The following is a 26,970-nucleotide window of genomic DNA, read 5'->3' as shown; positions in this document are numbered from 1 at the left end:
TTTAGGCAAACGTCTCGAATACCTCAACCAAATTACGAACCCCGGGTATAACGACAATTGTGAAAAATCCCCTAAAGAGGGAAAAAATCGAAAATGCAACACTGTGCCTACTTTCTTAAACAGCTGATTAATTTAGTAATTTGATGTAAATTTTGTTTTGATCCAGCAAATGAGAATTTTTGTAGTTTTATATTTAAAATTAACTGGAAGATGCAGTAAATGCTGCAAAAATCAATAGCATACTTTTTTTTATAATCACAAAGCGTTTCGCTAAAACTCTTCTTATCCTAACTTCGCAATGGCAGAACAGGAAGCTGTTAATAATAGTGTAAGTGAAAAAATTTAATAATTTCAACTGTAAAGTAATTCACATTCAAAATAATAATTTTTAGGATACAGAGACAGAAAGCACTGAGGACGAAATCGAACCCAAATTTAAATACCAACGCATTGCTAATGACCTGAGAAAAGTTTTAAACTCCGACGTTGTCACCTGTAGTGCGGTGCACCCAAAGGTTTGACCAATAAGATAAATTTAAAACCTTATCAGCTAATGGCTATGACAATTTTTCCTATAGTTTTTGATATTTGGAACTTTTTTGGGGCGTGTCTATATATTCGATCATCAAGGCAATTCGGTAACGTCACATCTTTCAGATGGACCGAATGATTTTTCACATACTGTTGCTGTCAATCATATTGATGTAGATGCAAAAGCAGAATATGTGGCCACCTGCTCGGATGACGGAAAGGTTGTGTAAAACATATTTTAGTTTGTATTGCAAATGTTTTTAAAATAATATTTCAGGTGAATATTACTGGTTTATTTAGCGATGAAAACAATCAAAATCTAAAATTTGGGAAATCGATAAAAGCTGTAGCTCTTGATCCAGATCCCAAGGCAGTAGCTGGTAAAAGATTTGTCGTTGGTAAGGAGAATTTATACAACAAATAGCTTGGTGTAGCGAAAATAAAGTGTCAAATACTTTTATGACCTGCTCTAGGTGACGATAAGCTTACGTTGTATGAAAGAAATTTTTTGAAAAAATTAAAAACAACCGTACTATCCAGCGCCGAAGGTTATGTATTATCCGTTTGTTGGAATGATTCCTTTGTCGCTTGGGCAAGCTATCTCGGTGTGCGTGTCTATGATCTGAATGAAAAGTGCTCGCTTGGTCTCATGAAATGGGAAGAGCCTGTCAAGTATAATTATAATTTAAATATTCCTTCTTTGCATGATTAATTTATCTTTTATCATTAATTTTAGCGCACGTTTAGAGAATTTCCGCTGCAATTTTCGTTGGTCAAATGCTACTACATTACTGATTGGTTGGGTCGATACCATAAGAATTTGTGTTATACGTAAACGAAATTCAATAGAAGTGGCTTCCAGAGACTTACCTGGTTTTATAGTTGATCCAAGTAAAGAAATTTACATTGCATAATTAGATGGAAAATAATTTTATTAATAATTTCAGTATCAACATTTCAAACCACATTTTATATTTCTGGCCTAGCACCACTCACCTCCAATCAATTGGTTGTGCTGGGCTGTCCAAAAGAGAAAGATGCAGAACGAAAGTCGTTGCGGCCCGTATTATGTGTTATGGAATATAAATTAAATAGTAGTGAAGAAATTTGCACCGATAGTCTCTCATTGCGTGGGTGAGCATTAAACTTTGAGTTCTCACTGTAAGTGAAAAATAATAATTATATGAAAATTATTATTAATTGCAGTTATCAAGAATATACCGTCAATGATTATAGTTTAGGCTGTATTATAGAAGAAAACCGATACTTCATTGTCGCACCAAAGGATATTGTCGTGGCTAGTTTATACGAAACGGATGATAGAGTTAAATGGCTAGTTGACCATCGGTAAGTTTTACCGCAAATACTTTTAATATTTTTCATAGTATATAACTAGCAGTATTACCACAAAGGATACAACCTATACAACCAATAGATATAAAAAATCTCAATATAATAAATCGTATTATAATAATGGAGATCATATATATTTGATCAGCGTAGTGAGATGATTCAATTTAACTATATCCGTCTGGTCCACTATAGCATATAGCTGTCATACAAACTGATTGTTGTTGTAGTGGCATTAAACATTCCTGAAGCAATTTCGAGGAATGCTGCCAAGTTGACATCCCTTCGCCGAATAAAAATCCGGGTCCGTTCCGTTTACTTAGACCCGATTGTAGTGGGAACTGGAAAACTTTTTTATTCTTTGTTTTTCTTGTTATATTTTATACAAAACACCAGTTTACTCGGTTAAGCTTAATTTATTTATTATTTTTTTATTAAGTATTCACTAGAGACACGAATTTTCTAACTACTACCTACTGCTCGTTTTATGCTCATATCCGCTTGCATATATACATAAATAAGATGTGCTAAATATTATTCGCTGCTTTGTATGCTGAATTTTGTGCTCACGAGTTTATTTTACATATGTATCACAGCATTTATCAGCCGATTTCGTCCAATCATAAAAATATGGCTTTAAAGATGTACTTTGTTCATTGTCCTTTTCTTCCTCTTTGCCACCTCTGACACAAATGCTACCATTATCAATTTGCTGCATTTCTTCTTCATTAAGTTTGTGTAATACAATGTGATAACGTCGACATTTACGTGGTTTATATTGTGTGTCGAAACGTGGATCATGCCGTCGATACACATCTCGAAACGGTGCCACCCACAAACCCATGGAAATATCCTCATTTGTATAGGCAGAAAGATATTGTGCATTTGCTGAAATATGTTCACAGATTTTCCGTGAAATTACATAACCGCCACCCAAGGCATATGTTATATAATGTGTTGATAAATGGTAATTTAAATCACGCCACTTCCCCTTTGTCTTTACATTGGCTCTGCCAAGGAAGTACCCCCAATATAGTGCTGGCAGCGGTTGTCCTTCGTATTCTTGCGTTTTACGCACCAATTTACGATCATACGATATCAGTTCATTAAGCAAAATATCCAATTTCACGTATGTATCGTCGTCCGTTTTAAGTAGATAACTGTATTCATAGTGATGCGTGAGCGCTTCTATAGAATGCAACATCTTTTCTGTTAAATTTTCAAAGTTATCCTTTAGGCGTGGCAAAAGCAACATATCACCATAAAGTTTCTGTTCACGATCCAATTCTGCGCGTAAACCAGCCGGCATATCCGCCGTGCCAATAGCAAAGAAATGTTTTACTTTTATAATTCTGCGCGTGGATTCAGGATTATTCAGATTGTTATCATACCAATGCAGATACGCAGCCAAACGATTCGATTGATCGGACACGGTCTCCATTTGCAAATGACCACTCTCGTCATATTTGGGCATGTAAACTAAATTTTCAGGGTAGTAAGTCATATCCAATGGCTGTCCGAGTCGCAACCAAGTTTGACGCATTGTTAGTCGACGATTAACATTTTGTGGCGCTGTGGTAACTAATATCATAAGGAAAATATCCGGATGTGGGTCAATTCGGCTAACACCGCTTTTATGTGTCAAGCATTTTTCGGCGTTATTGAGCATATTACTCAAAAAGCAGCCAAAGAAAAAAGCTACCATTGCGGTAAAAAGTGTTATTAAATTATTCATACGCCTCATTTTGTGTGTATGAACAGTGCTGGAAGTCTTGAATTCACGCTCCGTCTTGCGTGTTTGGAGCGAACGTGCAGTTGGACGAATAATTTTGAAGCTTTCAGTGCAACTGTATTTGGTAAAAGTCAATTAAACTATACTCGCACTGTGCCCGGTTGCCTGGTCCTCGAATTCATGTGTTGGTGTGTGTGTGTGCAGTAGTAATTTTTTTCACTCAACCTTACATGTTGCGTACAAATTGCATGTACAGCTATTCAACTGAAAAGTATAAAACTTTATTCAGTAAACAAATTTATATTATAAATTACTACATACCGATACAGAAAAATATTAAATATGCGTTTACAATACGCGCTGTGCCAAAATCTGCTCGCTACCGATTTTTCCATTTGTTTTATTGACAAAAGTAAATATAGTGTTGCCATGTCGGTGGTTTTTAAGTGTTTACATACAACACTTTACTTCCGCTATAGATTTCTGTAAAAGGTGCAACATTGTTAGAGGAAATGAAAATTCATAACTATAACAATAATATATTTACAATTTCAATGTTTTTTTTTTTACATTATAGAAAATTCGAGGAAGCAATGGAAGTGATATCCACACACGGCGGCAGTTGGTCGTTGCTATCTGTGGCCAAGTACATACACATGCGAATTTCCTTTTAATTTCAATTGTTAAGTTTAAAAACTTTTTTATTAATGTACCCAACAGGTTATATATAAATCATTTATTGGCGTTGAATCAGTTTGACGATGCTGCGAAGTTATGTTTACGTGTTTTGGGCAATAAAAAATCGTTATGGGAAGAGGAAGTATTCAAATTCTTTGAACGTCATCAGTTACGTTCGGTTAGCGCCTATCTACCTACCTCCGATGACTGTAAACTTGATCCGCATATTTACGAGTTGGTATTATATGAATATTTGAAGCATGATGCCAAGGGATTTTTGAACCTTATTAAAGAGTGGCCATCAAACTTATACGATTGTGCGGCAGTCATTAATGCAATACACGACAATTTCCGTAAACAAAATGCGAATGAATTGTTGGAAGCATTGGCCATACTCTATTTGCATCAGCGCGATTATGAGAGTGCGTTGCGAATGTATTTGAAGTAAGTAGACAATTGTAATTTTTTTTTTCACAACAAAAAAATAAATAATACATAATTTTTAATTGCAGACTACAAAATGAAGATGTTTTTGAAATGATACGTCGTTATGATCTTTATGATGCAATACACAAAATGATTATACCACTTATACAGCTGAATCGTGAGCGTGCCTTTAAAGTTTTATTCGAAAGGAATAAAATTTCACCGGAAATTGTGGTGCAGCAATTGGAGCAAAATCAAGAGTATTTATATTGGGTGAGATTTTGTTTTACATTAAAAAAAAAATTATTGAATTCAAATTATTTCTTTAGTATTTGGATGCTTTAGACAAGGTGGATAAAAGCGGTAAATATCATTGGAAATTGGTAAATCTCTATGCAAAATACGAGCCGGAAAAGTTATTACCATTTCTAAAACGTTCCAATCACTATCCAATGCAAGAAGCTTTGGATGTTTGCAAACGCGAATTATTCTATCCTGAGATGGTATACCTGTTGGGTCAAATGGGCAATACTATAGAGGCCTTAAACATAATTATTGAAAAGGTAATTAATCATAAATATGTCTTACAAATTACATATATACAATGGTTAGCATATCGCTCGCAGATCCAAGACATTGAAATGGCTATTGAGTTTTGTAAAGAGCACAATGATTCGGATTTGTGGAATATACTGATAGATGAGTCAGTTAAAGAGCCTACCATTGTACTCAAGCTGTTGAGTGGCATTGTTGGTATGCAATTTTAATTTAAAAAAAATTTACACATGAATAATCGTTAATAATTTTTGATAGACTACGTCGATCCGGTTGCTGTTGTTGAGAAAATCAAACTTGGTCAAAATATTCCCGGCTTGCGCGACGCCGTCGTCAAACTTTTATGGGACTATCGTTTGCAGGTAAGTGTACTGAGTTTCTACCCAATTTATGCATACCACTGAAACGTTATTTTTTTTAGGTTAAAATTCGCAAGAGTGCACAAAAAATTCAATGGGAGTTTTATTATGAGCGTCATGCCAGAGTAGTGAAAAGACAAAATCGTGGACGTTGCATTCCCTCGTCAGAGCGTTGTTTGAAATGTAATCGTCCTCTCATTAGCATGAATGAACATATTCCACCACTTAATGATGTTGTCGCATTCCTATGTGGTCATGTGTACCATACAAACTGTGTGCCTGGTGGGCCTGACAATGAGCACTGCGAACTTTGTAATCCTAGTGACTTTAACAAAGAAGAGGGCTTTGCACTGCTTTTAGAATAGAACATTTTCACAAAAAATAATGTTTTTTCAAAGCCATTGGGTTGATAATTAAACGAAAACACCAAAAGCGCTGAATTTATTTAAAAAGACTACGACTATAATAATTAACAATTAATACTAGTTTTTTAACGCAATATTCGAAAGAGAACCTTCCTACTGAATTTAAGCCAAAAAGTGTAAATTCTGCACAATGTATTATATTCTTGCTACAAGCCTTGTTAACCTGACCCATTTCTATTAATTTTCGCCCACAACACTACAATAGAGCATACATATTGTAAATACATATATGCAATTTTTTTATTATTATTCCTACGAATTATTTTTTTAAATAAAGCTTTTTATATGCAATTTTTTACTATTTGTTGTACAACTATACTTTAGGCATGTTATTTCTTTTATTAGCTGAAAACATTCCTTTTGGAGAAATGTTGCCGATTTGACAGTCCCTAGTCGGATAAAAATCCGATTACGTAGACCCGTCTGTCATAGAACGACGGAATTTTAGACACCTGCACCTATCGTATACTAAATGGCTGATTTTTTTAACCCACCATGGCAGCAATAAAATAACGCAAATAAATTTTACTGTAAATAAAAGCCTATATTATTATCATAATAATAATAGAATTTTAGAGAAAATTTTTTTCCAATTTTTTTTCCCACAAATCCGCTAAAACTTATTTAAGCTTCAGACTCGGACTTCAGCTTGGCAATATAGGCAGCCTTGTGTTCAGCAACCTTAACCTTACGCTGTTCATTTGTGAGTTTCTTAGCATTCCACCGTTTCTTGACAACACCGCTCTTCTGGTCCTTCTTCTTGTGGGTAGGGTCAGAGCGAATAGCTTGGTGGGCTTTTTTGTAGATAGTTTCAAGCTGTAAAACAAAAATGTCATTATTTTAACGTCGCTCAACATAAGCACAAAAACTAAAATTATGTATGTAAACAATGTGCGACCATAACAGGAAATATATCATATTGAGATGACAGACTTCGAACACAGGTCCCTAACTTTTAATGTGGTCCACTTTTGGCACAGCCAGCGTCGTAGGTAACAAGACACAGCGGTAATTTTGAAAATGGACGTACATATTACATTACAACCGTATAAAACACACGCATACTCACATCATCAGCACGGATTCCCAATTTGATGTAACGGCTGAATTGGCGTTTGAAGCTTTCTTCATCGTTCTCTTCAAGAGTACGCATGTAATCGGCAACATGTTGACCGAAAATGTGTGCACGATGTACATCAGCGTTAAAGTTCTTAGCCTCAGCATTGTAGCCGGGGAAACGCTTCACAGAGTGAGGGATGTTCAAACCACCATCGACAGCACCCTTCATGGCACCGAACACACGAGCACCAGTGGTTGTACGTGCAAGACCAACATCCAAGTAGCAACGGAAAGCGCCTGGACCATCATCGACAGGCTCAACATTGTATTCCTCACCTGTCACCTCAGTGCAACCACCATAAAGGGTATCCAGACCCAATTTGTTGAGAATGCGACGAGCAACCAACAAACCAGTACAGTATGCTGCAGCATAGTTGGTCAAACCGACCTATAACATAAAACAGAAATGTGTAAATGCCATATCTCATATCAACAATTGTACATAACCTCATTTTCCACCGTTTTCATTAAAAACCGAGATTAAAAAACATGCTTCCAATTGCTTACCTTAACGCCATAATTGGGCAACTCATGGGAGTATGCAGCGCACACAACACGATCACCTTCAATTCTGGCATAGGCGATTTGTACGGTGATATCCTTGTTGGACAGACGTACAATCAAACGGTATTTGGGTGTGTTGTACTTATTCTTGTCTTGGAAGATCAAACGTTTCCTGGCATAGTAATCAGTTTTACCCTCACGACGCCTGCGGAATTTGACTTGGTACCGCTTGAAGTACTGCTTATTCTTGACTACTTTAACGAAACCCTGCAAATTTATAAAACGTCTGATTAGCCATACACTCCTATGTAGTTCATGGTAAGATTCTCAATCAATAATTTTCAAAAACATCTTCACAATTTTTTACAAAATTTCACTTCACTTTTGTTCACTGAAATATCACGGGAGTATTTTTTGCAGAATTTTATTTTATTAACTCACCATTTTTATAAAATTGAATATTTAATTTACACCGACGTGATATACGCGATGTCTTCACACGTAGGTGAAAGAAAAAAGAAGGGAGGAAAGAAAAACGAAAGAGATGACAATATAACTTATTATTTTGACAGAACGGAAGCAAAAATGAAATACTAAACACAGCCAACTTTATTGGATTTGTGCAGTGTTGTAATTATTTTGAAATGCGTGATAATTAAATGCTTCTATTTTACTCTAAACATCCTTTATATAAAAAAAAACTTTTTATTTATACATAAAAATGTTATTTATGCAACTTTTTACTTATGTATTCAATTCTATAACTTTTGGATTTAAAATTTTAGTTAACAAAATTGGTATACTCTGCTAACAGCTGTTTAAACGAGTCTCGAACACATAGTCAACAAACATTTTACAAATGTCAAAACTGAAGTACATCTAAAGTTGTCAAATTGTATATGTGGAAAGTTTTTAAATCCAATTGTATACCGATAAATTATAATAAAAAAATATTAAGTTTAAGTAGATGTATCAAGAAAAAGTAAACCTACAAAACTAAGAATTAAATAGTTGTGCAAGGGTATTTGAGTGAGGTGGCGTTACCGGCAAAACTGAAGTGATGGGCAATGATACCAGCCGTCTAAAGGGATTAGTGATTGATAAGAGTTCTGTGGAAGCAAACGACTTCTGGACACTATATAATGCAGAATCCCCAACAACCTCAAATGAAGATGGGCGACAACTGCTTTCCATATTTCAAGGTGAAGCCGTAGTAAATGGACAATTATGGGTAATACAGGTGCCATTGGAACGAGCTATAAAGGTAAAACAAACATAATAAAAATATAAACTTTACAATCATTAAACTGTATGTCCAATTAGAATTTGAAGATATATCGACATCCATATATATTAAAATATGTGACTACTTGGGAACAAGGGGGCCAAAAGCACTTAGCTACAGAGAGAGTACGCCCTTTAACTATGGTATTATCCACACAAAGCAATTTACAAGTTTGCCTTGGATTACGGACAATTCTCTGTAGCTTAATTTTTTTGGTGGAGAAGGTGAGTTGATTTTTGTGCTTATTGGAATTTGATAATGTATCACTACCGTTTATGAATAATTCAAATACAAATTTTTTTCCAACCTATTCTGATTATTGTTTTTAACTCAAGTACTAGAAATATTTAGTATGTAGAAGTTTTCTATATGTTTTTGTTAAAAAATTTAATAAAAAAAAACATTCATAGGCTTTGGGACGCCACCTCAACATATGCATCTCATCAATTTACGTCACAGACGATGGTAGCTGGCGGTTAGCTGGCTTTGAATATGTATGGAAGCATAAAGAGATTACAAAATCATTATTAGATTTAGTGAAAACATATCGCTACTCTGCTGCAGTAGATGCCAATGAATATAAAGACAACAGCAGCGATGCTATTGAACAGTTTGCCTTTGCAACATTATGTGAAGAAGTATTGAATAAATGCAGCAAGAAGGAGTCCACTGAGACACCACATGCGCAAGAGTTTCGTAATTATTGCGCCACCCACCTAAAACACAGTAATGTTCAACTGCGGCCGCGCCTCTCGGCAGTGCTATTACATCCATATTTCAATCACGAATTCGTGCTTATACATTCCTTCCTATTCGAATTGCCTTTAAAGGGTATACAAGAGAAACAGGATTTTTTCACTGGACTTATCGATCGCTTGCGCTATTTCAATGAAGAAGTTGTGGGCGCACAACTAGCTGCAGATCTACTCTCACGTATGGTTCTACTTGATCCAACAGCACAGTTGTGTGTTACACCGTATGTGTTGAAAACGAAAATTGACCACTCGGCGGCATTATTTTCAAATCACACATACCAACGTTACATCATGCCACATATAAAGAAAATGTTTCGACTCCGCGATGCGCAAATACGTTTAATATTACTCGAGTATTTTATGGAATTTGTACGATTACTATCAAAAGACGAACTGCTAGAATGCATACTACCTTATTTGTTAGAAGGTATGAATGACACGAACGATGTGTTAGTTGCGAAAACATTACGTTGTATGGCCGATTTAGTACCGATACTTGGTGCGACCACGGTGATTGGGGGAAATCGTACGCGCATCTTCTCGGATGGTCGTCCACAAGCAGCCGTTTCCGATGCCACAACACATTGGGTGGAACCTCGTTCGATTACGCCAGTGTTGGGTAACAACATAGACTACATGGTATCGGATAGTCCATTACCGGATCACGTGGATTTAAGTAGCAGTTTTACTTCACTGCCGCAGGTCGAATTGAGTGAACACTCGGATATGCCACCGCGCTTAAGTCCAGATGGTGGTGAAGATAATAAAAGTGTTGTTATTGCCGACGGTGCAATCGGTTTGCTATCTCAACAACAAGCAGATGATCTGGCTAATGCTAACGAAACGGTAGAGGAGCTAGAAATTCTAATCAATGCTGATACAGCGGGTTTAATTAATCAAAGTCTTAATCAAATTATAAATGATAGCGTGGATATTTGTCTAAACGAACCAACCGCGAACACAGATGATTTTGAAAAATCAACAATTAATGGCTTCCACAGTCGTAACGTTGTTGAAAATAGCGATGAGGACGAAATTGAAGAGTGGTCCGATTGGGAAACCGATGAACTACAAAAGCTAAACACAACTACAGACGCTGATTCGTCGCCTTCTGCGAATGCAATGCCATTACCTTCGCACACAATTTCGACCACACTGCCTTTAAATAGTGTTGAAGATGCAGCGTTACAAACGAAATCCAAAATTACTAGCGAAATCACAAGGGATAATAAATTAGAGGTAACAGATATATTACATATAAATTATTACATCTACTTTTATACATACCTTTAATACAGCCAAGTAGCAAAGAAGCGCGAAAACTGAAAATCAACGATGATCTCAACGCCTTCGACATCATTGTTCAAAAGACAGCGTCAACAACAAATGAGGAGAGTGCTGAGTTTGACTTCTTTAAAGACATGCAACCCGTTATTGAATCAAGAAGCAGCAAAACAAGGGAAACAGGGGTTTCAACCGCAAATTCAACTACGAATACAACGAACTTGCCAAATAAAAATGAAAATGAAGTTATAGTGATCGATAGTAGTCGTTTCGCTGCAGCGGCAATCAATACGGATGATACAGCTGCCGCTGGTGATGGCTGGGGAATGGACGATGATGATGTAGAGGACGTGTGGAAGGAATAGTATGAATGTATTGCAGTGTAGTAAATGTAAACGTAAAGTCACTGCCGTACGTCGGCAGTTTACAACAAAGTTATAAATTTCAACACAACTTGTTAAAATTGTTCATATGTTAATTTTGTATTTAGATCAAATATTAATGCGCCTGTATAAAAAAGTGCACCGATATAATTTGTCAGTTTAACAGTTTAACATAATTCGTTTTGGCGGTATTTCCACAAACCGATTTTATTGGAATTTGTAATATTGTTTGAAATTTTACGTAAAAGATAAAGATATTACATCCACACATAAAACATTGTTGTAGATACCTACATTTAGTGCAGTAAAGTGATTCAAAACAAAAATATTATAAATTTGGATAATTAAAAAAATATTAACAGAGGCAGTAAATTAGTGTTTTAGCCTGGCATAAAAAATGTGCGTTTATCTAAACTGGAAATCGTATCAGAAAAAATGGGTTTTTGTAATTTAATTTCAATTTGTTCTGATAAAAAGCAAATTTAATACCAGATACCGTATTAAAAAAAAAACATTTGAATTGATTTTTGATTTATTACGTGATCTCGAAAATCCTATTCAAACCTATTTTTCTAATTTTTAGTACCAAATACAGTATTAAAAAAACTTTTTAATTCATCTTTTTAAGCAAAAAAACACACATTTTATTTTTTTTTTGTTTTTTTTTTTTAGCAAAAAAAAAACATTTTAATTATTATTTGCTTTTATTATGTAACCTCAAAATGAAAATCTTACTTCAAATATTTTTTAACTTTTAATCCCAAATACCAAATTGAAAAAAAAAAACAAATTTAACACCAAATACCGTTTTGAAAAATTACAAAAATTTAATCCAAAATACGGGATTGAAAAAAAATTGTAGTCCTGAAAAACCGGATTAAATTAATTTTCGATTTTTATCAATTTATAATTTGGGTTTTCGTATTAAAAATTAAATTTTTAATTCAAATTTTTGCTTAAATAATCGCTACCCTACCTGTTATTAATCAGGCTTTTAAGTGACGGGTGATACGTTCACGGATTTAACGATTCGCCCCCTGCATTATTTCAAAAACATTTTAGTCTTTTTAAAATAATAAATATTGCAGCCTGAAAGTATGCATCACCAAATATGAGCTCAGCAGCCATTTGTGGCATCTGTCTAATTGACCATATATACACTTATGTGTATAATTTATTAGCAACTAGAATTATATTTCCAATTAATATGAAAAATACCCAAAGGGGTTATGTCCACTTCTGATAAAAAAAAAATATTTTTGTGTATTTGGAGTGTACATAAATTTGAGAATATTATTGTTTCGGCAAATAATTTTAGAGATTTGAGAGTATGTATTTGTAAAAATGTTTTAATTTAGTTTAATCGGTTCCCAAAACACATTTTTCGCTATTTTCGGAGTCGGTGAGGAAAATTTTTGATAATAATTCCCATTTTTAAGTGAAGTGTAAATTTTAAAAACAAAAATCGGTAATTTTTGGAAAAAATCAAATATTGACCAAGAGAACGGCTACGGTATCAAGCGAAAAATTTTTTTTTTCAAAAGTATCACCGATTATTTATTTAAATTAAATGTTGTAAATGTACACTATTTTTAAGATGTTTAGTAAAACACTACTCAATTTTCTTTTTTCTCTCCAATACTTTAGTTTATTTCATAAATGTGATAATTTTAAATAATTTGTAATTGTTTGTATGTTTTAGTTTTCTAAAAATGTTACAAGTTGCGTATTTAATTTTTTTTATTCATTATACATACATATGTATGTACATATATACTTGTTGTGTGATCTTTGCTATAATCGATTTCCAAAAATTTTATGAAGACTTTTTAGACATTAGCTAAACGCTTTATACATATGCTGCACTACGGTTTTTTATTTTACCACTTTTTGTTTTTGTAATTCATTTTATGTAAATTTACGCTTCTCATGTTAAAAATTTGTTTGTTTATTTTTTTTTCCTTTTTTTATGTTTTTTATGCGCTACTACAAAATGAATGCAGTGTATTGACTCGAAAAATATTGTCATGCGCCTATGACGGTATTAAATAGCAGATTCAATACGCATAGATTTTTACGTGATCGAATTATGCGTTTGGTACAGTGCCTGCTAAAAAAATTTACATATACACATACATATTTGTAATTGTTTTCTTTTCAATTTAAGTCGTTTAAATTGTCTATGTTTATATATGTATATGTATACGCATATAATAATTCAATACTTTATGCATAACACTTTAATATAATACTACTCGATTTTATGTCATTAAAAGTGCTTATATTGCCACGCATGCGCACAGTGTGACCAAATGCTCAAAAACAATGCATCTGTAAGGAGTGAGTTGCCAGCAACAGTCTCAATCAATGATTTTTTTGTTTTTAAAATTACTAATAATTTTTTGCTAGTTGCAAATGTTATGTGGTTTCATAACGTCCATTTGGCTGTGCATACGTGTGTAACGGCGCATGTGCTTGCGTGCGCATTTTTCCTAAATCTAAATCAGCAGCAAATTGTCAGGTGCTCGTGTATAATAAATACGAGTTGATTTTTTCCGTTGAATGTGTTTTCATGCAAAACTTTTAATTTATTAAACAATGTCATGTATGAAATTTCCCAGATTTCTTTCTTTTTCGAGCAACAATTTTTACAAAATTTTTTTAAATTAAATATTATACATATATTTTGTAACTGCGAAATATGCTATTTGTAATTTTTCTAATATCCAACCGATGCATTAGCGCATTTAAATTTGAACTCATCAACTACAATATTAATATTTCAAAAACCGTAAGCATTGGGGACCATTGGCTAGAAGTTGAACTGTAAAATAGTAAACGACACGTGCTTAATAATTATTAAGTACCAGAAGCTTTCTTGACGGTTTTGTAAACATTTAACAGAAATAGAAATTTTTTAAAATTTTAATTTCTAGAATTTTTTTATGTTTGAATAAAACAATTTTTTGCAAATTTATTTTCAATTATGTAAATATTTTAGAACAAATTTAAATTCTTGTTTTGATTTTAAAAAAATGTACAGCAAATAAAATTAATTTAAAAGTCATGAAAATGATTTTAACCAAGAAAAAACAACAACTACGGCTGCATCAAGGCTATAATACCCTTCACAAATAAAATTAATTTGATTTTGTTCGATCAGTTTGTATGGCAACTCTATGCTACAGTGGTCCGATATGAACAATATGTTGGGAGATTGTAAAGTTGCCTTGGACAATAATTCATGTAAATTTTCGTAAAGAAACCTTCTCAAATACAAAAGTTTTCCATACAAGAACTTGATTTGCACGGATCAGTTTGTTTGACAGATATACGCTCTAGTAGTCCGATATCAGACGTTTCAACAAATGAGCAGCTTTTTGGGAAGAAAATGATGTGTACGAAATTTTAAATCGATAACTCAAAAACTGAGGGATTGGTTCGCGTATATACAAACAGAAACTGTCATCGTCAGTACACTGTTACATGCAGACAGACAGACATGGTTAAATCCGCAAAGCCTATATATTTTAGCTAAATATAAGCTGTTCAGGGTATAACAATATTATTGGATTAAAGATTTTCTTTAACAAAACAAAAATTAAAAAAAAAAACATTTTTCTATTAATATTTTCATGTTTAGAATTATAAATTGATTTACTTCATTTGAAAATCGTCAACAAGTTGTAAAACATTGCTCTGTATTATGTTTTTTTTTTTATAATTAATAAAAAAAATTAAATTATTAAAAAAAAATAAATTATTGTTCAAGTACGAAATTTCAGTTTAAAATTTCCTTATTTAAAATAACAATTTAATAGTTAAAAAAAAAAAACTTAAATTACTTTATGAATGATGCAGTAAATCAAAATATTGATTTTAAACTAGTGAACTAGCGTGTGACTGACTCACTGTTTAAATACGCTAAAAGTAGCGTGTTTTATTTTAAACTGGGAACCTCTAATCCTAGAAACTTACTTGAATATTTTTAAGATACGCACTTTTTCCTAAAAATTAATTTGAAGCTGCTTTGTTTTTTCATTGCTGTTGTTGTTGGTGGCTTCCGCGCTTTGCAAATATGTTATACCGCTTATCGGCAGAAATATATGTCAGAGATCGGTTGAGACTTCTCAAATGGGTATAGAACATTTTTTTGAAATCGTACTATAAAGATCGTATTATATATGTATGTATATTGATTGCCGATATCCGACAGACAAAGATAATCGAGCACGAACCAAAACTCTGCGCTGTTTTATACTATTAAAATTGCAAATAATATTTTGAAATTTCTATAGTAAAATTGCTAAATTATAGCTTTTTTAAAGTTCTGCAAAAATCATATTTTTTCAAATTCATATTTCTTTTCAAAATTCTGAAAAATTCATATTTTTTCAAAGTTCTGAAAGTTTCATATTTTTGAAGGAATATCTGATTTTGTTTTGGGAGGCCTTACTCTTCAGTGGAAGTTACAGAAAATGTTGTTGATCATATTTTTTCGCAACAAATTTTTGAAGAAACATCTAACTAATTTAAAAATCCACTATTTAAGCAAATTGCTTATAGTACCAAATGCTAAAGTGCTAAAACGCCATTATGATTTAACAGAAAATGTTAAGTAAACAATGATGTCGCATGAGCCAAAGAAAAAAATATTAAATAAGACATTGCATTTTTTTTGTAATAATATTTTAAATTTTTATTTTAAAAATTAGCTTAAATCCTCTTTTCAAAAGATTTAAATTTTCTTTTTTTTTGTTGTTTTCTTTTGTATTTACTTTTCATTTGATGATTTTTGTTCTTCAAAGTTTTTTTGTTATCATATTCTTTTAACTTCACCTCTTTTTTACCATTTTTTCAATTTTTTTCTTGTTGTTTGTTTTTTTGTAAACATTTTCATCTTTTATAAAGTATCATATATGTATAGTTGGGGGGAGGGGAGTTTTTCCATTTTTCTTTAATTGCAAAATGTATGTTTTTATGTTCAATGAATGAATACAAAATGGAAAAACTAAAAAATAGACCTAGAGAAATTAGGCAATCGTAGTTGGGCGGCATATAATGCGCCCAAATAAAGTTTGTATAAATTTGTGTGAAGGGATAGTAGTAGGGGAGGGCAAGGAGGGAAAATGTAGCAAATTTTCTTTATGGGTAGCTCATTCAATAGTTGTATGTCTATATACTATGTATAATTGTGTAAGGAGGTATGAATGCGGTGATAGCACATTAGTTTCCGAGACTCATTTCTTGGATTCTTGGACTAAAATGTGTTATTTTCAACGTTTGCGGTCGCGCAGCTGCTGCAGAAACCGTAGAGGCATTTGTTGGCAGCAGTGGCAGCTGCATTTGCTTCCTTTCATGTTCCTTTTTAACGTTTTTGCTACAATTATAACTATTTGTTTGAAATAACTGCCGGCAAATGCTAAAAAAGTTGTGTATTAAATGCGAATTTTAAACTAAAGTAACATTTTTCGCCGCAAATCAATGTTTTTTGTAGTAATTTGCTATGTTGAATTGCGTTTTTTTTTTGGTGTTTACTGACGTCCTAGCGCAATTTAAGTATTCTCAAATCATAATTCTTTGCATTTTTGAATTTTCAGTAAATTTTTATGTACTATTTTTATATGATGTATGATTGTATGTTGTAGAATTGATATTGTTCGCTTTCTTTTCTCGTTTCGTAACTCATAAACAGTAAAAAAGTGAACATAGCAAATTCAAAAAAAGGAACAACATATGGAAAAAAGTTGACAGGTAGTTTGCAAACGTATGCAGTACTTCTTGTTCTTGTTCTAGTTGGGTTGGTAGTTTGATAAATTTTTCGCTGTTGTTGTTAGCTGTTAAAAGAGGTGGTACTGATGTTTTTGTTGCTGTTGTTGGCTGATGTAGCTTAGAAGTTATTTATATGTTTTTTTTATAACAAAAATTTCTTTTATACATTGGCTGCACAACATACAGCGATCAATTCAACTCCTTGTCTTCTAAGTACTTGTATTCAAAAGTAAATCCCTCCTTTTTGCGTTGACTCCATTTCTCGTAATCAAAATAGATGTACGTACCCTAGAGTAATTGGTAAAACTTTGAATTAGCATTTTCAAATAAATAAAAACCAAAAGTTCAAATACGAAATATTGTTGCAAATTATAATGTCATATCAAACTTCACTCGGACTGGTCCATTTACATAAACAGCGCGCGTCAACCGAATTAATAAAAAATTAAAAAAAAAATTTAATAAAAAAAGAAATTTTAATTAAAAAGAAATTTAATAAAAAAGAAATTTTAATTTAAAAAAAAATTGTTAATTAAAAAAAAAAAAAATTTTGAAAAAAAATAAAAAAAAATAAAAAAAATTAATTTAAATAATAAAAAAAAATTAATTAAAAAATTAATTAAAAAAATTTAAAAATTAATTAAAAAAGTTTAATTAAAAAAAAAATTTCTCTATAGACGCGAAAATTTTGTCTGGCCATTTTCATCATTGGAAAAAACTTTACTTATGTACGTTTGGTTGAAGTTTTGTGTTTCCAATGGAATTACGGCTACAGAAGCGTTAAAAATGTTGCAGAAGTGTTTTGGGTAGATCTAATTTATCACCAACACAAGTACTTGAGTGGCATAAAACATTTAGTACAGGTCTTGAAGTTATCGAAAATTTGCCTCGTGCGAGTCGTTTAACCACCTTCTTTTAATGCTGATAATATCGAGCAAGTTAAAGAAACAGTGATTGGAAATCATTGTGTTGACACTAGAGAGTAAACAGAAGATCTCAACATTTCATAGGAATCAACTCAGCACATTTTGGTAAATGTTTTGGGTATGAAGCGTGGCAGTGCTATATTCGTACCAAAGGCCCTAAAGATGTCGAGTAGAGTTGGAAATTTATGCAAAAAATGAGCCGTAACAAAAACACCAAAACTCGTTGGAGGCACTGTAGGCTATCGCAGCAGAAGCTTATAACCAGTGTATGGAAAAAATGGCTTAAGCGTTGACATGCTGGTATTAGCTGAGCATCCTATTTTGAAAGCGATAATAAAAAATTGTATTAAATACTATTTTTTTGGTCAGTCCGGGTGCAATTTGATCAGATGGCACTTCCAAGGAAATATTTTATATGCACACAAAAACATGTAACACACCTGTTCGTAATCATCGTTAATAATTTTTGGTTCCTCATGCCTTTGGAACCACATCATGTACTTTGTGTGAAATCGCCAGCTTTGCTTTTTCAATGCTTTCGCTGCTAAATATTGCGCCTTCGAACCTTCCATATAATAGAAAACAAAGAAGAGCGTTTCGGTTGAGAGTCGTTGATAAAATTCAACGGTATCGTAGAGTGGAAGCTGTTGCTGTTATAAGGAGTCAATTTTAATATAATTTAAAATAATATATAAATCCAATATTTAGACCCACCTGAGGATAATGCAGTGGTGTCGGCACTGGCGTTCGCGGCAGATATATATTTAATCTCTCCGAGTCGGCTGGTGTCGGGAGGTGATAGTAAGCGGCTTCCATCATTTTGAATTGTAATTGATGATCTTTATGTAGCGGTAATGTGCCCAGCGGTGCCACGCCAAGTAGCGGCGTTATATGCGCTTCATTTGTAGGTTGCTGTTGTTGCTGTTGTTGCTGTTGCTGTTGCTGTTGCAGTGGCTTGCTACCAACAGGTGCATTAACACCGCTATTACCAGCGCCCGATTGACCGACCGCTGCATTCGTCATACCGCCTAAACCACTTTGCACTGCACTTCCGACTGGACCCGCACCCGCTGTTGCTGGTCCATTTGTTGCTGCCGCTGCTGCTGCAAAGGCTACCGCCGCTGCTGCTAAACCGCCGGATTGTTGTTGTTGCTGCTGTTGTTGTTGTTGCTGTTGTTGGTTGGCAGTTGTATCGGTTGAGAAATGCTGTAAGACCTGTTGTGATTGTGGCGCTTGCTGTTGTTGTTGTTGCTGTTGCTGCTGCCTATTGTCAATCTGTTGTCCGGGTCCTTGCGTCAATGAATTGGTATCGATTACCGACCGATTAATAGCTTCCTGAGCCATTGTCTTCAATGAAATCGCATCCATCGAATTATTGTTATTGTTGTTGTTATTATTGTTATTAATATTGGGTGCGGACACAGGCATGCCATTCATATGCTTCGGCGACAGCAGGCCCGGCGAAACACGCGAGCCATTATTTGTTACGCCAATAACTTGTTGTTGCTGTTGTTGTTGCTGCTGCTGCTGCTGTGTTCCTATTACTTGCGACATACCGTTTGGAGAAATGCAGTTTATCAAATTATTACTGCCAACATTATTCACCACGACGCCGGCAGCGGCAGCGGCTGCGGCAACGGCTGCGCTTCCTTGTTGCACAGCGTTCGCTAAACTATTTGATGCGTTGTTATTGGAAGTGTTATTATGCGCTAAACAATAAGAACAACATATATTAAGTACTCGAAAATGTTCGCATGTATAAAAATATAGATAAACAAACCGTTTTGTAAATGTGAGGAATTCGTTTGAAGATTGGATAATTGTTGTTGTTGCTGATGCTGCGAATTGGTTGCTACCGTGGGAGCCGTCATCGCGTAAGATGTCGCCGGATGCACAGGTCCGTTCTCAAGATGTGCTAAAATAATATTTATTAAATGATAGATAAATACAAGAAAAAATATCAACTTCGGTCAGTATGTATGGCAGCAGCTTTATGCTATTTTTGAAAAATTTGTTCGGAGATTATATCGTTGCTTTGGGCAATAATCTATTGCACATTTCGAAAAGATATTGTCAAATAAAAACGTTTTCCATACAGGAACTTGATTTTGATCGATCAATTTGTTTGGTAGCTATATATTAAAATATTTTTTTGAAGATTGCTCCGTTACCTGGCACAATAATACGTGCCAAATTCCGGAAAAATATCTTAGTCAAATACAAAAGTTTTCCATACAGGAACATGATTTTGATTGATCAATTTGTATGGCAGCTAAGGACTACAGTTGTCCGATCTGAACAATTTGCACAGGGATTGTAGCGTTGCGATGGAGAATAGTCCATGTTAAATTTCGTAAAGATATCTTGTAAATTAAAAAAGTTTACTATACAAGAACTTTTTTTATCGATCAGTTTGTATGGGAGCTATATGTTATAGTGGTCCGATATCGGCGGTTGCGACAAATTAGCACTTTCTTGGAGAGAAAAGGACGTGTGCAAAATTTCAGATCGATATCTCATAAAACGGAACTAGTTCGCATATATATACATATGTATATAGACAGATGAACGTTACTAAATTATTTTATATTTTATAGGGTCTCCTATATTTCCTTACGGGAGTTACAAATTGCGTAGCAAACTTTATATACACTGTTCGGAGTATAAATATTAGTACAATTATTCCCACTTACATGTGTTGTTTTTCGCTACGGCCGCAAATGCAATTGTTGGCGTCGCTTGAATCACAGATTGGCCTTGAATGTTGTTGTTACTGTTGCTGCTACCATTGTTAGCCACCACTGCGGCTGCGACCGTTGTCGCACCACCACCAACCGTTGCCGTTGCATTTGTCGCATTCAAACTGGGCGCTGGTGCATGTTGTTGCAGCGCAGGACTATGACCGGCAGCCATGGCGGCGACGGTGGCGGCCAATGTGGGCGCACCACCAACTATGCTATTTGCTGTGCTGGTGACCGACGTTGGCGCTGCTTGACCACCCATAGATGCTGCGACTATTGCCGCTGCTGTAGGCTGTTGCTGTTGTTGTTGGTTATGATTCTTATTGGGCGTCGAACTAACTGCTTTATTTGAAGACGCTGCAAATATAATGAAATTCATTAATTGAATACTACTACTACATATTTGCACCTATTAAAGTGAAACAAACTTTCTGATGTTGTACCGCTAGAAGATTTACCGGTGCTATTAGCTGCACGCACTGCCGTTGGTTTAACAGGTTGCTAAAGAGTAAAAGAAAAATACGTGTTATTTAATAAAATAATAAAGATATTAATTTGTGTATATATGTATACTCACTTTTGTTTTGCTAGTAGAATTACTCTCGTTTTTGTTCCTTTTATCGCTGGCTGTGGCATCTGTATTATTGGTCGCCGTTGCTGCGGCTGCCGCCGCCGCCGCTTCCGCTGCATAATTCATGCTGTTGCTGTTATTACTTTGCTGCTGCGCCGTTGTCACCGCCGCTACCGTCGTAATAATTGTAGACGTCAATGTCGTATTCGCCGCCGCCGCCGCCGTTGCCGCAGACTGTTGTTGCACCTGCTGCTGTTGTTGTGTACCCGTTGCTGGCGCTGGCGCTGGCGATTGCACAGGACTGCCACCCGATGTTATACTGCTTGGCGAACCGCTGGTCTCGTTGCTGTTATTGCTGTCGGTAGTGGCTGATGATGGAATACCAAGTGAAACACCTTTAGTAGAAAATTCAATTAACACCACAAAGCCGTCATTCATTCAACATCATTCAGACAACAATTTGTTGTTGATGTAGCACAGGATCCACAGCGTTTTAAACAAGTTTAACGAAATCATATCGATTTCGTTGGTTTATTATTAATATTATTATTTTTTGTGTGTATTTGATAATTGTTATTAATATATTATATTTAACATATGACATACAGTTATTCGTTAGATATGTTGTAGTAATATAAAAATGCACACAAATTGTCGCACAAATTCGGTTGCATTGCCAAAACATAATTTGTGTGTTTGTTGTGAGTTGTTAGATGGCCGATGGATGGACGTTGTTGTTCAACAAATCAAATCATTTTCATTCAACACATTTTACGGGATATTTTTTTTTGTTTTGTTTTTTGTGGATATTGTGGTTTTTAATCACATTGAGAACATAATTATTATTAAGCCGTTGATGTGGATGATATTCAGAGTAAAATATGAAAATAAAGGCAGAAACATATATATATGTATAAGTATACGTCTGCACAAAAACTTTCAAAGTGTAAATATGTATTAACAAATTTATTTAGCTATAATAAATCCTAATGCATATGCACATACAACGATAAAGCTCGTTTCTATGTGCGAAAACATGCTTTGCATGGCGCTACATTTCGTCATACCTAACACTATGCTTTTATATAACGGTATAATCATTCACACAAAAATCCTCCATGCACACAACTTACCTGTGCCAGATAGCTCCACATCATCCAAGCCAATAATGTCATCATAAAGAAACTCATTCTCTTCGAAATTCGGCTCTTGTGAGGATTCAATGTAATATTCGACATCATCCTTAATTTTGTTTACCTGTGCAATATGTACATATGGCAAAAAATAATACTTTAATTAATTTTTGTATCAAATAATTTTTACTAACTTGTTCTGCTTCAACACCGTCATTGTCCAGTAATCTTAACACTGTTTCCAGTTTCATAACATGGAATTTATTACGATCCAATTTGGCGCGAAACTCATCCATTCGATCTTGTTTGTCGCGGTCGAGGCGTTTCTTTTTTGCCGCCAATAACGATTCAATCTCACTTTCATATTGGTCTATTTGCAGTTGCAATGAACTAATAGACGATGTTAACCAGTTGCGCGCCTCATCTTTCTTACGTTGAGCTGGATCTGTTTTTTGTGCAGCGCCAAGTCCCTCTTTTGAATACGCTTTCGTTTTTGTTTCACGTTCTACAATTTTGAAACGTTCCATTTGCTAATGTCAAGGTAGAAAAATTATACAAATTTTTTAATTAATTTAAAAAATATATATTTTTTTAGAAATTTCATTATTTCGGGTTTGCGTTCTACGTGTTCTACCAATTCGGTTATCTTTTGACAGTTTAGCTCTTTTTAACCTTTTTAAATAAATATTTTATTTTTTATACGTACTCATTAAAGCTTTTAATTTGAATGAATTTTGATTTTGAAACTTAATTTTTAATCCCAAAATCGAATTAAAAATTTGTTTAAAAATTAAAAATGTTAATTAAAAGTTTAATTTTTCATCTAAAATATTTTAATTAAAGAATTCGCGACTCTGGTTATAACAATATGTAAAGTTATGCTTACCGTTTCAATGAGACGCCTATTCTCCAGCAGCTGGCTTTTATCTTTAATCTCCCCAGATGCAATCCATGATTTAATTTGATCACGAAGCCTTTGTAACTTCTTGATTTCTTTTTTAAGATCTGCTTCATACTTTTCCTTAAAATAAATTATATACTTGTAATGACTGTAACAAATGTTTATTAATTAATATCAGAAAATTTTTTCCCAGCTACAATTTATAAATGTGGAGTATTCATTAAACGAAAAAAAACACACATACAGTTTAGTTCTGCAAAATTAAATTCATTTAAAGCTGAGGTACTAAAACAAGTTAAGTCTACGAATTTAAAAATACTGAACCTCTACAAAATTAAGTATTAACCTAAGCATATAAAACTGTTTTATAAGTGCAATGAAAATTACAAGCGGCATACCTTCTGATTACTGTTTGTAGCATTATGCACTTTTTTCCATATATCCTCGAATGTTTCCACCCCTTCCGCAACTTTTTTCAGACATCTGTCTATTTCACCTGAAAAACAAATTACAATAATTTAAGTAATATGAGATATCTATAAATATATCGCCAAGCAAATTAAAATAACCAATATTTATTTCAACAAAAATTTAATCAAAATATTGTAGAGAGTTTATGTATGGCATGTATATAGAGTAGCGGTTTACATTGCCCACCGGTCACGTATGCTTCCAGAGTCAAGGGTTGAATGAGCAGAAATAAAAATATACGAGTGCGCACGTGAGACGGGTAGCTAACTACTCGTTTGTTTATATGCCCAGTGGGGTCGGTTGGGTGGCGAGTGGGTGGTTAAATTGTATCAACACTGTTGTCAACTTTGCAGTGAATACGTGTTTCTTTATTTTGAGTTGTCCATCGGCTCGCAATGGAGTAATTACTTGTTCAGAAATGCAGCATTGATTGCTGCATATACTACAAGTGCTGATTAATGGAAAAATAGGTATGTCCGATATAATATATATTCTTTTGTATTAACAAACAGGAGCAAATTTAATTTCGCGAATATTTCATTGAAACTTTTTACGTAAGTAAAACAATTTATGTATTTTTTTATAATTAGGCAAATATTATTAGATATTCTGCTGATAAGGAAAAACCCTTGCAATATTTAAAGCTAATTATCACATTTCAATCCGTGCGCATGCACTAAGTATTCATTCAACGAATATACATACATACTTACGTATGCATGTATGTGTATACCATCATATGTAATATTAATGTCATGGCACATTCATTGCAATGACCCAATTTTTCCAACAATTTAAAATATGATAAAAACACAAACTTTCCATAGAAATAATGAAACTTTTGTTTGCCAATATCTTTTATAAGAAATAGAGATAATTATTATTTCTGTTTTCATTGCATCCAGCAAACGGATTATAAAACCACAAAAAAAAATCATAAGAAAAGACAACTAACAAAAAAATGCCATTATAACAAACGGACCTTTAAAATATAAACAAAATAAATATGATCTACCAAAATGCCTTCAACGAACTTACTTTTTATAGTAATTCATATACATGTGTATGTAAATATGTGTATATTCATCAACTTACGAAGACTACGTTATAATCGGCGTTATTAATTCTTACATTAACAAAATTAACATTCATTAATGCTATTATTTAAGGAAATGTAGTTCTCTCCACTGTTCAGCCCATAGATTCAAATGAAGTCAAGTAGATTCAAATGTTCTGACCACAAAAGTTGTAATTCCAAAAAAAACAATATCTAATACATGAAATACATATTTAACATAGGACTCGTGTACATTATTATATGATATCCTCGAAGGAATCAAAAGCCAAAGCTATTCACTGTTTGAATATTTTACTCTGTATTAGATAATATTGAATATATTGCAGTGAAACTGAGTTTGCATTGCAAGTGTCATAGCCTTATGTTATATTTTATTTTTGATGTTAGTATCATTCACGATTCTTAATTTTACCTTTATATTCAGTTAAAATTATTTCTCAAAATTTATATATTTCATTTATCATAAAGCGATAAAAAAAATGTCAGTTGCAGGAAACCGTTAGGAATAAACAGCACAAAATGCTTTTTCTTGCGGTTGAGGGAAATTGATTATCAACACATAATGTAGTATACGAGAATATACTCTTTATCATTTTGGAGAGAACTTGTTATTTGAACACTATTGAATACCCAAAACGTATATGAATTTTAAACAAAAATCTTTTTTAATTTTCGCCTAGCTTTCATCTATATGTGAGCCTAAAATGCACTGTAATATTTCAAGACTTTTCATAATAGATATGCTAAGAAAATCAGCTGATACTCATATTTACATGTTAATACCTCGTAACTGATAGTGATGATTGCTCACCTTGCAACTTTCTCGTCGCAGCCATGGCTATGTGTGTGTTTGTATTCGACAATGCAAATGCTCAGACATAGTCCAATAGAACCCAAATTATGTTAAGCTACGGATAAACTTCCCAGTTGAAACACACAGTAATGTGAAGTATGTTATGATTGTTTCCTTTTAAATGATTATCTTCCAATAAGTCGCATGTGATTAACAACTGGATAAGCCGATTTTTCTTAGCCACAGTTTTAATGTTGTATTCGCTGGAGCTTTTGGAATGGAATTGACCGCATAAGATGTTGAGAATGAAGTTACTATCTGCGATGCTATTACAGCGATTCCACAACGGTAGTACTGCAATTAATGCAGTTTTCTAATCGTACCCATAAGAAGATTAATAATTATGAATTTATGAACGAATGTATCACTTAACGTACGATGCTTTAAAAGGGATGGAGGCTTTGACAGATTGATTGGCAGCAGTATATGAAACGAGTGAATACCGTCGTTCTCCCCTTCTTCCGATTGGCGTTCCAATAACACAAGTGAAAATCCAGTACCGTTAATAAAAGTGTTTCACACTATACTAAGGATAAAAAATAAGCACGTTGTGGGCTAACTTAATATTGTTTGCAATGCGTTTATTTCCAAACACTTGCAAATGATAATTTCTTTTCGGCTGGCGGAAAACGCAACGGCAAGAGCAACGCAAAAGGGAAAACGAAACTTTTTCCTACTCGTCGCCTTCGCAATTTTTTCTTTTCTGCTTTTAAGAGCTGCTTCTTCAACTTTTTTTCGCTTTTTCTGTTGCTCCAGTTTTAAGCTGTTTTTACACAATTTTCAGTTAGCGCGTTTGCCAATTCGATTTTGTCTGCTTGGAAATGTTTTTGATGACGGAATTTTAGCTAATTGTAAGAAATAACTAAATTTTTGTCGCGATTTTCTGCTCGCTGGCGCTGTCAATTGTTTCGATTTTTCTTCTTCTTCCAGTGCTTTTTGTCTAATTTCCAAGATGGCGATTTCTCGCCTTTTTTCGTACACAGGGATGCATCAATTAATATTAGGTATTTTATAAAATTTTTCAATAGTTCATCTGAATGCTTGATTTATTATGATTTCATTTTAATATTAACATCGTACTGCATTACACACTAACATAACAATGACGTGTATAAACAATTATTTCAATAGTTGATTA

The 26,970-nt window shown here is 33.7% G+C and overlaps 5 protein-coding genes across 9 annotated transcripts; 2 read left to right on the top strand and 3 right to left on the bottom strand.

Annotated features, from left to right (window-relative positions):
* The first annotated feature begins 147 nt into the window (after positions 1 to 147).
* LOC120768403 (vacuolar protein sorting-associated protein 41 homolog) lies at positions 148 to 6,347 on the top strand. Its single transcript, XM_040095078.1, has 15 exons — positions 148 to 328; positions 393 to 515; positions 579 to 752; positions 809 to 929; positions 1,005 to 1,203; positions 1,268 to 1,422; positions 1,479 to 1,665; positions 1,738 to 1,878; positions 4,191 to 4,259; positions 4,334 to 4,735; positions 4,804 to 4,990; positions 5,047 to 5,280; positions 5,344 to 5,470; positions 5,531 to 5,634; positions 5,694 to 6,347. The coding sequence occupies exons 1-15, from the start codon at positions 299 to 301 to the stop codon at positions 5,994 to 5,996; spliced, it is 2,556 nt and encodes an 851-aa protein (XP_039951012.1). The 5' UTR covers positions 148 to 298; the 3' UTR covers positions 5,997 to 6,347.
* On the bottom strand, positions 2,278 to 4,113 carry LOC120768407 (beta-1,3-galactosyltransferase 6). The gene is made up of 2 exons (XM_040095087.1): positions 3,935 to 4,113; positions 2,278 to 3,877 (listed from the first exon to the last, which is right to left on the bottom strand). The coding sequence occupies exon 2, from the start codon at positions 3,623 to 3,625 to the stop codon at positions 2,456 to 2,458; it is 1,170 nt and encodes a 389-aa protein (XP_039951021.1). The 5' UTR covers positions 3,626 to 3,877; positions 3,935 to 4,113; the 3' UTR covers positions 2,278 to 2,455.
* Positions 6,348 to 6,575: 228 nt separating the features above from the next.
* On the bottom strand, positions 6,576 to 8,229 carry LOC120768408 (60S ribosomal protein L5). The gene is made up of 4 exons (XM_040095089.1): positions 8,121 to 8,229; positions 7,683 to 7,946; positions 7,126 to 7,563; positions 6,576 to 6,872 (listed from the first exon to the last, which is right to left on the bottom strand). Exons 1-4 carry the CDS (start codon positions 8,121 to 8,123, stop codon positions 6,681 to 6,683), a joined length of 897 nt encoding a protein of 298 aa, XP_039951023.1. The 5' UTR covers positions 8,124 to 8,229; the 3' UTR covers positions 6,576 to 6,680.
* Positions 8,230 to 8,566: 337 nt separating this feature from the next.
* Positions 8,567 to 11,758, top strand: LOC120768622 (protein-associating with the carboxyl-terminal domain of ezrin). The gene is made up of 4 exons (XM_040095389.1): positions 8,567 to 8,943; positions 9,003 to 9,188; positions 9,375 to 10,958; positions 11,018 to 11,758. The coding sequence occupies exons 1-4, from the start codon at positions 8,740 to 8,742 to the stop codon at positions 11,366 to 11,368; spliced, it is 2,325 nt and encodes a 774-aa protein (XP_039951323.1). The 5' UTR covers positions 8,567 to 8,739; the 3' UTR covers positions 11,369 to 11,758.
* A 4,746-nt stretch (positions 11,759 to 16,504) lies between these two features.
* Positions 16,505 to 26,756, bottom strand: LOC120767698 (CCR4-NOT transcription complex subunit 3). 5 transcript variants are annotated; one of them, XM_040093890.1, is made up of 13 exons: positions 26,210 to 26,755; positions 25,791 to 26,145; positions 23,829 to 23,926; positions 23,416 to 23,550; positions 22,724 to 23,059; positions 22,530 to 22,653; positions 21,403 to 21,791; positions 21,254 to 21,326; positions 20,778 to 21,182; positions 19,865 to 19,999; positions 18,799 to 19,793; positions 18,525 to 18,734; positions 16,505 to 17,446 (listed from the first exon to the last, which is right to left on the bottom strand). In XM_040093890.1, exons 2-13 carry the CDS (start codon positions 25,813 to 25,815, stop codon positions 17,348 to 17,350), a joined length of 3,024 nt encoding a protein of 1,007 aa, XP_039949824.1. In that variant the 5' UTR covers positions 25,816 to 26,145; positions 26,210 to 26,755; the 3' UTR covers positions 16,505 to 17,347. The 5 variants fall into 5 exon arrangements, with proteins under 5 accessions (XP_039949824.1, XP_039949826.1, XP_039949828.1 ...); XM_040093892.1 differs by having other exon boundaries at positions 17,348 to 17,446; positions 18,525 to 18,728; positions 26,210 to 26,756; XM_040093894.1 differs by having other exon boundaries at positions 17,348 to 17,446; positions 21,284 to 21,326; positions 26,210 to 26,756.
* Positions 26,757 to 26,970: the final 214 nt, after the last annotated feature.

Source organism: Bactrocera tryoni, chromosome 2 (assembly GCF_016617805.1).
Source record: "Bactrocera tryoni isolate S06 chromosome 2, CSIRO_BtryS06_freeze2, whole genome shotgun sequence".
Classification (NCBI taxonomy): domain Eukaryota; kingdom Metazoa; phylum Arthropoda; class Insecta; order Diptera; family Tephritidae; genus Bactrocera; species Bactrocera tryoni.
This window is presented reverse-complemented; position numbering and strand designations above follow the sequence as displayed.